Source organism: Epinephelus moara, chromosome 14, assembly GCF_006386435.1.
Source record: "Epinephelus moara isolate mb chromosome 14, YSFRI_EMoa_1.0, whole genome shotgun sequence".
NCBI classification, from domain to species: domain Eukaryota; kingdom Metazoa; phylum Chordata; class Actinopteri; order Perciformes; family Serranidae; genus Epinephelus; species Epinephelus moara.
In genome coordinates, this window is record NC_065519.1 from 29,442,155 (window position 1) to 29,456,780 (window position 14,626).

The following is a 14,626-nucleotide window of genomic DNA, read 5'->3' on the forward strand; positions in this document are numbered from 1 at the left end:
GTGGTAAACTGACACGTTTGTATTTTAAGTTAAGTTGTACCAGCATGCTTTAACTCTTGAAAATAGGGAATGTGGCAGAACAAAGTCAGTCCCAAACAGTAATTGCACAGTGTGACAATGTTGTATATTTATGAATAAAAATAAACGTACACTTGAAGAGCCTTCTGTTGCTGCAGACACCTGAGTGACCTGTGAACTTCAGACCCCCTCTAAAGTCCACAGTTTATTACCAAGGCTTGAATGTGTGTGTGTGTGTGTGTGTGTGTGTGTGTGTGTGTGTGTGTGTGTGTGAGAAAGAGAGTGAGACTTGAATGAGTCAGTCACAGTCACAGCACTGATTCTCTGTAGGGATTATACTTTCTTTATTATTTTTGTACATTAGCTGTTTAGTTACAGGTTGCATATACACAAGGTAATGGTCTGCACTCCTCACACACCAATGTGCCATTCTCACATCAAACATCACAAAACTTATTGCTTCATATTTTACACAGCGGGGTCAAGGAAATGACGCTTTGTGTGAGGACGTGTCTGTACACTGGGTGGCAGCAGTGAGTGGCGCCAACACTGACAGATAAGGAAACAGAAGCAGTGTGTCCAATAATAACAATAATAATAATATTAATAATATAGAAAAACAACTGTTTAAATAAAACAACAAATCAGGGGAATAATACATTTCATACAACTACTGAAATATGTAAATATGAAAAGAAAAAAATATGAGAAAGTCAAGTTGTTTTTTCATTCACTGTCAGCTAATTCAGCTTCATTTTAAAACAGTTAGCCCATGAAAAATGTATACAATTATAATTTTTACCTTTTAAACTCAGGTTTTTCCTTTAAATATGCCACTGAGCTTTTGGTAGATGGGAAACACTGCTGTATCATATAGTTAATGTTAGAGCCTGGTACCAGTGCTGCCCCAGTAAGAGGACCATTATGTGCCAGGTCCTAGTCTGGACCAGGTATTATGTGTCAATGGGTGAAGACTGGAAGAAGTTTTGTTCAAAATGAAAAAAATATTGTCACTTTAATTTCTCCTCCTTCCCGTACTGTAGCTGCTTTGGTTTTATAAATTCATTTGTACTTCACAAACACATTTTTCACATTCTTATTTTCCTTCTGTCCTCCTCTTTCCCTCCTCTCTCACCAGCAGCAACCAGTTTGCAGTTGAACAGATGTTGATATGACAGCATGCACCAGTGCTGAGTCAACAGAAATACAGAATAGTAAAAGGTTGAGACATCCATAATCACTCACAGATGCTTCTTTTTTCATTATGTGAAATCAGAGTGAACTATTTTTCTGATATCACTTCAAATAGAAAAGCTTTTTTTTTTCTTACCATACCATAATATTATATTGTCAACATCTGTTGCTCGTGTGGGTTGATGTGGACCTCGGCCACCATGCATCATAAGCTTGCTGGATTCTGTTTCTTGTGGTTGCGCTTCCAACTTTATTCCTGCTAACACAACTAATCGCTGCTTTATCAGTGACCTGATAAAGCTTCCTTTAACACACATTCAAAGTATCCGTTCCCTCCTCTCACTTTCCTCTCTCCAACTTCACATTTCACATCTCACACACACTCTCCCCTGATCTAACCTGTAAATTTACTGCATTTAAATCTTCACACCACACAGTGTGAAAGTGTTTTCAGACAACATACTATGTTCATTGCTATGCGGTTAATGAGCTCGGCTTTATGAAGATCCATCTGGGTGTTTTTTTTTTTTATCAAAGGTCTCATATTATGCTAATTTTCAGGTTCATACTTATATTTGGGGTTCTTTCTAGAACATGTTTATTTGCTTTAATGTTCAAAAAACACATTATTTTTCTCAAACTGTCTGCCTGAATATACCTGTACTCACCTTCTGACTGCAATGTTCTGTTTTAGTGCCTGTCTCTTTAAGCTCCCCCCTCCCAAAAAAGCCAAGTCTGCTCTGATTGGTCAGCATTTCTGGGTCTTCCACATCTGTGCTCACAGTGTCTCTGCACTATAGAGTGTGCCAGGGCTGACTTCAAAACCCAGAAGTTTAGCATTGCGCTGGTTCCCGGAAGAGAAAGTGAATGTGATTTTTGCATTGCGTTTTGGATTATGTCAGAAAATAAGCTCTGTGGCTAACACAAGTTTATGATACTTACAGGTTTTGTTCAGCGAGATAATCTTCACACATCTTCACCTTTCATACCGCATTTGAAGCTTAAATGCGATTGCCAGAAGTAAAAAGCTAACGTTAGGCTTTAACGGACTACGTGACTACTCCACGGTCGCGTGACTCTTGACGTCACCGCCACTAAGCTTTCAACTGATTTCGGCCACTTTATTTTAAAAACATTGTATAATGGGGAAATTGGACTGTTTAAGCTAAATAAAAAGCTGTAATGGTGGACTGCCAGCACTCTCGCCTGTTCGGGGGTGATGACGTTTAATGTCCCCGACAGGGTTTGTAGTCGTATTGAGCAACTTGTTAGCAACCGCCTTTTTTGCGACACGTAAAAGCTTCAAAATTCACAAGTAGCGTATTTACTGACATGTTTTATGTCGTCGAACAAAACCTGAAACTTGCTTAAGCCTTTGTTAAGGCATTTTACCAAAATCCCATTCAAAAAACGTATTGACTTTTAGACGAGAGAACCGGAAGTGCTAAAAGCGCTAACGGAGTTCCGGGTTTACTGGCACACTCTATTATTGTATCCAGGAAATGACTGTAACAACACTACAGCACCAGTTTCTACCTTTAAATAGTACAGTTGTGACATCACAACTTCATGGAAGTCTTGATGACTCGTTTAAAGGCACAGTTTCTGAATACAAACTGTGTGCATTTCTCTGTGGATTGAACGTTTTGATACTTTTCAAGGTATTTATTTATTACCTATGCTTGTTGTATAATAAAAAAGTCATGGAAATCTGACTTTTTATAACATGGGACCTTTAACACCATACAAAAATAAAGTGTCATTCAAAGATTATTTGAATGAATGTCACAGAGAGCCTCATAAATCCAAGCTCATGTTTTCATGTTCCGAGCTGAACGAACTCAAAGCTGCATCCAAATGACAGATATTTTCCTTTTTTTTCTATTCAGTTTCTCTCATGCGGCTGAACTGGTGAGAAATTGCCAAGCTACTGTTGCTCAAAATAAGATTCAGGCGATTTCCTCTAACTGCAGCAACTCAGTGAAAATATATTATGATTCTACCATAAAGTGGCTCTGTGGTTCCAGCATCACATCCAAACAAACTGGAAAAAAAAGTTGCTTCATCAGAGTTGTGAGCTCCAGCTATGTTTCCTTCTCTCTGCCTCCTGACTACCTCCATCCTTTGTTCTTTCTCTCTTGGCTAACACTTCCACCCACATCCTCCTGCTGCTGCTGCTGCTCCACTTCTTCTTCTCTGCGCGCATGCGCCCTCTGCGAGCGTGCACGTGGCTCCTGATCTGGGCTTTACGCCAGCGAGCGTTGTCTGGGTTTGATCCTTGGATACAGCTGGAGAGAAAGTAGGAGAGAAGGAGAGAGAGACAGAGAGGGCAGGGTCATTACATCATGTTAACATTGCTCTCAAGGTGCCTGAACATCATGAAGGCAGACTGTAAGACACTGTGTGGGGATAAATCTGCCAACTTAAGAAGCTCCATCCTCTGCTCAATCACAGAGAAAGAAAGTTTGGTCTTAGTGTTAATTGAAACTTCTCATGTAGTCCCTACTGTTAATGTACAGGTCCAACACTCAGTTATTATTTACACTGAATGTTTATGGTATAGCTGCAGCTGGAAGACTGGAGAGCGGACACTGTGATGGACGGTTTTATTAAAGCTACATAGTTCAGCTTTACTGCTACAATAATTGAGTTCTGAGCATTATGGAGTGTGTTCATGCTGTGCTCCCGAGGCGTACATGGCACTGAGCACAAACACAGAAGCCCTATCCAATAACGCATAACTCCATATCCCTGTGTTTTATGACCAATAATATTATTCTTGTTGCTTCACTTGAATTAAATAGAATTATTTACCCTGCAAACATTCCTTTAAGAATTTAGGATTTGGAATATGTGGTGTTAGCTACTAGTTTCATAGCTATACCTCAAAAATAATAATCATCCAAAGACTGCCCAATCATTGATTAGCAACCGTAACTAGGCAGGGTAAGTCTAGAAAGCTTTGGATATCTCCACAACTTTTATCTTGCTGAACTCCTGTCTCTTGTCCAACTTCTGTTGCCATCATTTGAGGAATACTTCACCCCCGCAATGATAATTTGTATATCAATTACTCACCCGTGTTTCGTTCAATTTGGGAAGCAAACTTAGTTTTTCTTGCATGCCTCCACAGTGAACCAAGAATCCAAAAACTGGGAAAATTCCTGATGAATTGGGGCGTCGGTGGCTTAGTGGTAGAGCAGGCGCCCCATGTACAAGGCTGTTGCCACAGCGGCCCGGGTTCGACTCCAGCCTGTGGCCCTTTGCTGCATGTCACTCCCCCTCTCTCTCTCCCCCTTTCACACTTAACTATCCTATCAATTAAATGCAAAAAATGCCCTAAAAAATATCTTTAAAAAAAAAAAAAATTCCTGATGAATTGAAGTCATAGGCGTTGTTTAAAACTTCTGCATTAACAGTGTAGCCTTGCTACCCATCTGTGCATGAGACTGTTTACGTCGAAGTGTTCGAAATAGTAAGGTGTGGCCTGTTTCTTGGCCATAAAGTTGTACTTGAACACATCACAAAGACTACAGCCGACAGCCAACCAGCACAGACATTCTGCACCTGCATGAGAGGAAAAGAATCTCCACACCAGCAAGTGGCAGTAGTCTGTATATGTCATTAAAATAGAGAAAACCAGAAGACCAACAGGACAGATTCAAGATGCCTGTTAGCCATTTAGCACATGAACAATATAATGCTGAAAGAACAAATTATTTTTACCATGCGCCGGCAAACAACAACACACACAGTTACAAACTGTTTCAGCTTAAGAGCTTAATGGCTTAAAGAATAATCTCATCTAATGTAACACGTTTGCTTCGATCTCAAGCCCTCTTGACTTTAGCCCTTTGTTTACTTTCCTCATTTCCTTTTCTACTCTTGGCACTGAGCTAAACTGCCAATCAGAGTGGTTTCATTCACTTATGGTTTCTGCTGTCTCCAACACCAATTCAATATGTTGAATGGGCCAAAAAACAGCTGACTAGGGCCGACAAGGGCCAACAAGGGCCAACTAGGGCCAGCTGTGCAGGACACACCACAAAAACGTGGTGATAGACGCTCAAGGACAGGATGACGTTATCTAACAGCTGACTGTCAGCTTGGTGTGTCAGGGTGCTTGGTGAAAATGTATGTGTTTGGGAAGTACTGACTGTATGACTGGATTATTGGGATTTGGATTGTACTGCACGAGTTGTGTGAGAGTTTGTAAACTGATGTTTTGATCTAGTTTTGCTGTTGTTTTACACAGCCCCAACTTACTCCAGCTCATCAAAACATTTTTCAGTTTTTGGATTTGCTCACCATAGAGGCATGCGAGAAAGATTTCTTTGCAAACTCAATGTAACACGAGGTGAGTAACTGACACACCAAAGGTCATTTGGAGGGTGAAGTATTCATTTAAAGTAGACAATGCTCCATGTGTACACACATTTATGTATAGGTGTCTGTAGTAATGTCTTTTATTCTCTCACCCCCAGCAGGTTTCTGGGTACGTATCCCTCGCGGTCATTTAGCCGTGCCCACCACCACTCTGTCTCTGTGTCGTCATGACGACGCAGCATGGTGAGGGCTTCACCCTCGCTGAAGGACAGCTCATCAGCCTGCTGGGCTGTGTAGTCCCAGAGAGCGTAGACCAAGCCTTTGTTCATCACACCCAACTTTTCTTGTACACCTGGGAGAGATACAGAGTATTATGTGTTAAAAAAAATACTTCAATAATGCTGCTGTCAGTGGAGAGTTAAATTGATGCAAAACAGTTAAAATTTAAATGAAATGTTTCCCCTGTGTAAACCTGCTGATTTAAGTTTTGATGACCATCTGTCGGTGTGTATCTACCTACCATAGAGGAACTGAGAACACTGTGTATAGCCCTCCTCCATTTCTTCACATTTGTCTGCCGCTGTTTCCACGTCACTAATCGTTGTGGCGAAAATGGCAGCCCCTGACTCCACCAGCATCTTACAGAGGTGGACGCTGTTACATGAAGCTGCGCAGTGCAGAGGGGTCCTGGAAAGGGACAACATAAAAATCTGATTTTAAACCGTTGTACCGAAAGTACAAAAGATGTTCCAGTAATGCACTCCTATCAAAAATCTAAACACAGTGACTGTCATCATGAAGCATGCTGACATTAACTAAACATGAATTCAGTCAAATGCATCGGTAATTAAATCAAGTAACTTCTGAATGCGGATCCTCATTAGACTTGGTAATCTGTGCTTTCAATACTGCTCAGGCAGCCGAGTCCAAAATGAATTTAGAAATGCAATTATCTCTGTCATTGTTGCCTCTGAGCTGAGCTCCAGTATCGCTGCCACAGAGTGTGTTCATTACCCAAACACCCTCTGGCCCTTCAGCAGCCACTGTTCTATTATTAGTCTGGACTATTACATGATTGGATGACTGGTCGAAGGTACTGACCATCCGTCACTGTCGGCTGCGTTTACATTCACTCCAAAGTCCAGCAGGAACTTCACAATGTGGTGATGGCCGGCGCAGACAGCGTTATGAAGAGGAGTTATGCCTTCATCATTAGGCATGCTGGGGTTTTCCACCTTAAAGACAGAGATGATGAGATAATGTACAAAGAGATATTAGACTGATAGAATGATTGGCTGTCCACAGAGATAATGGAAGAATCCCATCTGTATTGGTATCATCCTTCAATCCTGGAACCCATCAGTTATCGCTTGATGACGATAAGCCTCGGGGGGCAAAGGCCAATATTTTAGGAGATCCGGTGTTGCCAAGGGCCAAGACTTCCTCTTCAGTGCAACGGCCATTGTTTACAGTTCAATTTAGAACTTTAGACAGGTTCAGACAAGATTTTGGCTAATCTCTATTGTCTGCAGATAAATTAAAGAGCATAAAGAGCTAAATTGTTGTCAAACAGTAGCCAATGGGTTCCAAGGTGGCATTTTGGCCAATGTGTTCCACCACTTTAAGGCCCAGACACAACAACCTGACACTCAATGGCTAAAAACATAATCTCACCAAATAAAACCAGTTTGTTACCATCTCGCGCCCTCTTGACTTTAGCCATTTTTGCCTTTCCTTCTTTTCTTCTTGCAGACTCATACATACTGAATTGGCCAGAAAACAGCCAGCAAGGGCCTACTAGTGCCTACAGTGCAAGATACACCAAGAAAACTAGCGTGACAGATGCTCACCAATGGGCCAACATTGACAAACAGCCGACGGTCGGCTTGGTGTGTTGGGACCTTGACTCTCGACTGACAAGCAACCAAAGCCCACTCAAACATTATTGGGCTATACCAGTTGGGCTAACTTTTTCAGACAGAAACCAGAACCCTTCTGATAACAAAATCTTGTGCTGTTGCCTACAGATTCAGCATCCATATGCGGATATCTGTTACAAGGATTAGCCTTGACTCAACCCTGTACTGAAACCCCGGTAGAGAGCACTATAGAAGTGCCAAGTACCTGAATTCATTGCAAAACTAGGGATAGTGCAACATTTTGTGAACAGCTTGGAAGTTGTTGAGTTGTTGCGAATTCCCGCCTTGGGGTATGACAACGTCAAACTGAGCTTGTTCTGGATGTGAAGCATCTGCATGTTTCCTTGAGAGTATCAGCTAGAGTTTGCAGTTTGGAGAGGCAGTAAGCAGTTTTGTCCGGTCTCCAAGTGAGAGATGTCAGGGATAGACGGGGGTTTTCCTTTAAAGATGTAAGGCTTTGTTCTCAGGAGCTCTGTGCTGCTGAAAAAACCCTGTGATACAGAGTGAGTGTGTCCTCAACATTAACTTTCCACACCTGACAACTGAGACCACCTCTCCCCTGACAGAGCTGCTGAGGATCAAAGCTATTACACCAAGTGTTGTCAGGAAGGTATTTAAAAGCTTTCAAATCTTCCAGTTATTAGCAGATCTGTTGAGGCAATCTGTGTGTGGGTGTACAGTAACTGTTGGCGTGTACAAATATTCTTCTGTTGCATAAGAAAATGTGTTTTTTCTTTCAACACAAAAATGTATCAAAAGAACAAAACTTAAGAAGTATAACCAAGTTGAAAGTATTAGAACCAAACTGTGTCTGATGATACTCAGCTTTACTCGAGAGGCAGCACAAAATTTGAAGATTATCTACTGAGATTACACTTACTTATTCTAGAGACATTCTGTGGCTTTAGATCAATCTCTTGTGGTTGAACAACTGCTGCATTATCTTTTTCACACTATTCAGTCAAGCTTTAGACCACACCACAACACTGAAAATGCCCAAACCAAAGCAGTGCTAAGAACAGCAGCTGAATCAAGTTGCAACCTTGATTTTATTTTCTCCAACCTGTAATATGTATGTATGTATGTATTAATGTATTAAGCTCTTTTCCCAGTGGACCAAAAACCCACTAACACCCACAACCATCTGGCTTTTGTGTTTAGTGGGAAAGAATACAATGTGAATTCATTTCTGGGACAAATGACTCTGCACTAGTCACAAGCATTTAGCTGACTTCAGCTCTGATCGGCAGCAATTGAAATATGACAGTCAGGTGGACATGCATTGTTTTTACCCCTTTTCTGGCATGACTGTTAGTAACTTTAATGAATCTTCTCAGCCACAAATTTCATCCATCTCTGTCCAAGCAGCGCTCAAACATCATTACAAAAAAGTCAATGAATAAGTAACAGATATAAAAAAAGATGTAACCGCTATAACATCTCACTAGCCTCCATGCTGCTTCCTAGTGTTTACCAACCTGTTTTCCAGTGTGCTGGTGAAGTCAAACGTGACACACCAGAAAAAAACAGAAAGGCATACTTGTCTATTGGCAGTAGAAAAGCAGCCTGTAGACTATTTTTAGCTTGTTTTACCACATTAAAAAACACATATACCAGGGGTAGGCAACCTGCGCCTCCAGAGCCGCATGCAGCTTTGACATCTGTCATTGTTGTAGGCCTAAAGTGATTACTGCATTCTAAACTTCTAAAAATGTATAGCCTACACATCAAATTAAAAATGTTTAACGTTTCATCAACTTAAATCTGCGTCACACTTCTACATTCTGGTGCCGTTTCCTCTAAATTTTACAGTAGTGGTGGCTAGCCTGGAGTCTCTCTAGCACAGGCTAGCTATGGATTGCAAATCCAAGAAAAGGAAAAGTCTTGGAACATAGAAGGGTAGCCACCTTGTAGTAAATCATATAAATGAATGCTCATTTAGACCTATTCGTAATGTTGATAGGCTTATTTAGACTTAATAATCCTTAACCTTTGTTCAAATATGTTTTGCGGCTCCAGACAGACTTTCTTTTTCTTTTTTTGGCCAGTAATGGCTCTTTTAATAATAAAGGTTGCTGAGCCCTGGAATATACCCATTAATTTTGGTGAAAAGGATATTAGTCTTTCCACACAGTAAGGTATGGTGTCCCTCAAGGCTCAGTACTCGGCCCAGTACCTCTTGCTATTTATATTCAACTTTCACATAACTTTTCACTTTTGTGCAGACAAAAATCTGTTCTATGTTGCAATTAAACCTAATAATCCAGTAATGATCAGTGGTCCCAGGATTCCGTGATGTTCCTCTTCGTGGTTGTTTGAAAGAGCTGGTCCTTCATCACCTTCAGGCTACTCCATTACCCACCTGTCTAGCTGCCAACCCTGATGTCCACAATGCTACCCATCCTCCGAGCTGTCCCATCTTATGACTCTTCCTCCTGTCTCCTACACTGCCTAGCTTGCCCTTTGGACCTAAGTTGACGTGAAAAACTGCTACTGGTTGAATCTTTTTGGATTTTACTTGTGGTAAATTGGGACTTTACGACATTTGTGTTAAATGCAGATGTCTCCGAAGGGGGTCTCTCTTTGAATTGCCTCCTCAAGGGTGCCCAATAGGACTTTAAGAGAGTGGCTTCCTTATTTTCTTGCAAAGCATAAGATGGCTTGTAAAATACTCACTGTAATGTTGAGCTGAACAAATAAACAAATAAATTTTGAAAAAAGACGTACTGTATTACGTAAACGTATTGTAATACCAATACTGCAACAACTACATAATCTTTTGTTACCTCATATATAATCCTCTGCACCAGATCAAACTCTCCTTCTAACGATGCGTCCAGCAGCAGAGCTAGAGGGTTAAACTTCACTCTCAGACCGTGGCCTGTTCGCTCTGATGACGGCTTCTTCAGGTTGGTTCGCTTCACCTGCAGCACAAAGGGAGACAAACGGAAAAGTGTTGACAGTGCAGAATAGGAATTGTAAATAAGTACTTAGTGCTTAATCTGGTGCGTTAGCTTTCACAGAGAACAATCATTTTGTTTAGGTTATTAGCGGCATACACAAAGGCAAACACAAAAAATAACAGAATATTTGCTCAGAAAGCAAAAATCCATGGCACATAAGTATTTTAAAGCAGCTCTAGTTTTAATGTTTGTACCCCATATCTGGTATGAATACAATCTATGCCTACCTTAGGCTTTGAAGGTGGGGCAGGAGGTGATGGGGAGGGGGAAGCGTGGCCTACAGAGTTGTGTACAGGACTTGATCCTTTCTGGTTGTTGTTGTTCTGGTCCTCTGGCCTATCAGGTGCAGGGGATGGGCTGGTTTGGGTCGGTGGAGACGCATTATTGGTAGTTTCTGCTTTTGCTGTTGTGTCTTTGGGTGTTTCTATGGCAACAGAAGGAGGGGACAAGCGGCGGGAGCCTGAGTTCACGTTTTGAACTTCGCCCTCTGTGGTCGCCATACTGACGTGCTTGTCTCCAGGTTCTACATTCCCATTTGCTGAATGAATGTTGTCCATTTCACCCAAAAGGCAGTCAGGCTGGTAGAACGTGTTGCCTGGAATATAGAGGGAACGAGCCGATTTAAGCGTCATCAACCGAAATCAGTACAACACAGACATACAACTGATGCCACCTAAACCGTCCTGAGGTAAGGCTGAGGTAGTCGAATCCAGTCTCAGTCTTGAGTCCAGTCTTGAAAGCACTTTTTTTTAAAGTCTTGCACTCAGCTGTTTTCCTGCCTTGTTGGACTCGTAATTGTCTTGATCTCAGACTTGGCTATTGAGAACTGGTCATGTTGTTCCTGGCTGCTGATTCAATATCAGTTGTACAGAGCGTTCCCTACCAACAGGTAGCATGAAAAAAAAAAATACACCCCCATCCTCTGTATCTTCCTCTCTGGCATTGTCCTCTAGCACCTCTAGCAAGTCACAAGCTAGCTACCTCAGCTAATGTTCAATGGAAAATGTCTGTTCCATCATAATTAAATTTGGATTTTTGAATGGGACTCAATTTGCTCTGGACTTGATCTTGACCAAGACTGGACTGGACCCTGTTTTGGATTTGACTTAAACTTGACTGGTGGGCTGTGAGGGTCCAATGGACAGAGGGGTGTCATATGCTGTAAAGCCCTCTGAAGCAAATTGTTATTTGTGATATTGGGCTTTATAAATAAAATTGATTGACTGATTGACTGGGTTGGTCTGGACTACAGCCCTGAGCAGGGCCGTACATCATATCACAGTGTCTTACCTGAACCTCCTTCCATGCCTCCCGCCAATGTGTTGAACCTGCACACCACCACAGAAAACAGTTTTAATCAAGCTGCAATCATTTAGTTTCTGTTGCAAATTCTTTTTCATAAAATGTATTTGTGTTTATGAGCACAGTATACAGTAGCACATACCTCTGGTACAGTAGTTTTTGGATGTTTGGCCCCTGTGGGCCTTCAGGTTCGGTTATGGAGCTCCGTTTCTTCAGAGGTCGAGGAGCATTGCTGAGACGCCGGCGGAGAACCTCCAGGTCAGCATCACTCTGGTAACGTAGCTGGGAGTGGGCTGTGGAGAGCAGAGGTGGAAAAGCAAAATATATCAGCGCGGGATCCTGTTATATTTACAAATACGCACCCTTCTGTTTGTTTATCAGAATTTTTTGTTATGAATTGCCTCTGCTCCCCAGATTCCAAACCAACACTTATTTGCCACAGATTTTTTTTGTAATTAAGTACAAAAATAGAAAAGAAATAATCACAAGGGAAATGAGCCCTATACCTGATAAGTAGAACAGTGTCATGTTACAGAAGGTATAGTGTCGCAGAGGGTTTTGAAACTTATTAGAAATTTGTCGCAGATTTATACTCAATTCACACTGCAATAATCCACAATATAACATGCAAGCAGAAGTATGACAGCACAGGGATGAGATTTATTCGTTCTCTGATACCTACCAACTGGGGTAAGCTTAGTGGGACTGAGGGGACGAGGGATGTTGTCCACAGTGGGTGGAGGGAGGATTTGCCCATCACTGCTCTCGCCTCCTCCTTTCCCCCCTTCTTTATCTGTAACATCCTCTCCTCCTGCTTTTACTCCTCCTCCTCCTCCTTGGAGAAAAGGGACAGGAGATGGAGAGGTGGAGGAGGTGGGGAGGATGGGTTTACCATAGACTATGGAGAGAAAGGAAAAGGGACAGATAGTGCTTAGATGGTGTATCAACATTAAACACATACTTTATATATGGCAGGATCTGTAAAAAAAATATTTTAAGCTGCTGTTTAATTACCTGCTTTAACAGCAGTCTTGTTGCTGAGAGAGCCATAGTTTTTGGCCTGAGGCTGCTGGAGGTACATGCTGTAGATGGAGCTGCTGTTCATGGTGGCGGGGCCCTTCCTGGGGGACTGGGGCCTGGAGGGGTGTTCTGGGACGTAGGGACGCACGGCCACAGCTGGAGGTGGATCTGTTCGCTCCGTTTGTGGGGACAAGGGAGAAGGCTGGGAGTTGGAGTCTGACAGCAGAGACAGAGTACAGAAAATATTGAATTAACACATCATTTCCAAATCCTGCACCCACATCTCCATGACAGACAGATTTTATTTGCAGAATTCATCTTTCAGTTTCCCTACAGTAGAGAGGATTGTTATATTTTGTTGAAAATGACTGCTTACATAAAATATTTTTAAAATTTTTTTATAAAAAGAACAAATTAATTAATTTCATCTCAAAATAATAAACTTACTAAAAACAATGAATTATATCTTAAAATAATGAGAAACACTAAGTCATTATTATGAAAAGTTCTATTGTTTTAACCATAATGTAATTATTCTGAGATACTAACCCCTTATTTTGAGATATTAAGTCATTATTTTTAAAAAGCTTCTTATTAATTTTGAGACACTAAGTCATTATTTAGAGATATTAAGTCATTATTTTGAAATTCTAAGTCAGTATTTTGATACTACATCTTTATTTTGAAATACTGAGACATTATTGTCAGTTTCTCATTATCTTTAGATATTAAGTCATTATTTTGATAGTTTCTTATTATTTTGAAATATTTAGTCATTACTTTGAGAAAGATTCACATTATTTAGAGATAATTGTTATTTTGATATAGTAAGTCAGTATTTTGAGATACTGATAATGAAATAAATTTTACTCTATTCTGAGATACCAAGTCATTGTTTTGATAAAGTTCTTTATTAGTTTGAAATACTACGCCAATATTTCGAGATACTGTCATTATTTTGAAATACTAAGTCATTATTTTGAAATGTGACTCATTATTTTGAGATTAAGTCATTATTTCGTTGAAGTTTTTCATTACTTTGAAAAACTTACTCATTACTTAAAAAAATAGGTCATTTTGATTAAGTTTCTTATTATTTTGAAATACTGAGTCATTACTTTGAGATACTAAGTCATTATTTTGGTAGTTTCTCGCTATTTAGAGATACAAAATTGCTATTTTGAAATACTACGTCAGTATTTTGAGATACTTAGTCAGTTTGAGACAATTTATCTCTGTTTTGAGATACCAGGTCATTATTTTGAGAAAGTCTTATGATTTTGAATCACTAAGCACTTTACCCAGTTTGAGAAAAAATCTCATCATTTTGAGATACGAAGACATTATTTTGAAATACCAAGTCAGTCTATTGAGAAACTAACTCAATATTTTGAAAAGCACCACATTACTTTGAGATATTAACCCATTATCTCAAAAAAGATTCTTATGACAATGATTTATAGGATTCTTGTTTTTAATCACGCTGACAGAAAATGGGCTTCCACATTACAGAGTAAGCTCAGTCTGGTGTTAAGTTACCCTTTAAATCACCTTGGCTTGAATTTGGAGGAACAGAGATCCGTTGCTGTATTTGTTGTGAAGAGGAAGATGATGAAGAGGAGGATGAGGTGGCATTTGCAGCACTGGATCGGGGCCAGCCCAGTGTACCAGGGGCAGAGCGGGGCAGGGAGCTGGTGGCAGAGTGATGCCCTGCCGCCTGGTGGGTGGCACTGGGGTAAGTACCATAACCAGAGGGAAGCTGGTGGGAGGGAGAGACATGGAAATGTGGAGCGAGAGAGAATTTGAAAAAGATTGCTCTACAGTCAGACTGCATAACCTACTTTCCCTGTGAGCACCTGCATTGCTATTTTGGAAAGAGATATT

General features: G+C 40.7%; 1 protein-coding gene across 4 annotated transcripts in view; it reads right to left on the bottom strand.

Moving 5' to 3' along the window:
* Positions 1–345: 345 nt before the first annotated feature.
* LOC126401253 (apoptosis-stimulating of p53 protein 1-like) overlaps positions 346–14,626 on the bottom strand; it is a 78,772-nt gene continuing 64,491 nt past the window's right edge. For 3 of the 4 annotated variants that reach the window (XM_050062392.1, XM_050062394.1, XM_050062390.1), the window contains 11 exons: positions 14,282–14,501; positions 12,737–12,958; positions 12,405–12,620; positions 11,865–12,015; positions 11,711–11,748; positions 10,648–11,015; positions 10,244–10,381; positions 6,640–6,773; positions 6,059–6,225; positions 5,691–5,890; positions 346–3,500 (listed from right to left, as the gene is read on the bottom strand). In XM_050062392.1, the coding sequence (XP_049918349.1) occupies positions 3,459–3,500; positions 5,691–5,890; positions 6,059–6,225; positions 6,640–6,773; positions 10,244–10,381; positions 10,648–11,015; positions 11,711–11,748; positions 11,865–12,015; positions 12,405–12,620; positions 12,737–12,958; positions 14,282–14,501 (1,896 nt within the window). In that variant the 3' untranslated portion in view covers positions 346–3,458. The remainder of the gene's footprint in view (positions 3,501–5,690; positions 5,891–6,058; positions 6,226–6,639; positions 6,774–10,243; positions 10,382–10,647; positions 11,016–11,710; positions 11,749–11,864; positions 12,016–12,404; positions 12,621–12,736; positions 12,959–14,281; positions 14,502–14,626) is intronic. The other variant, XM_050062391.1, reaches the window with a different exon arrangement.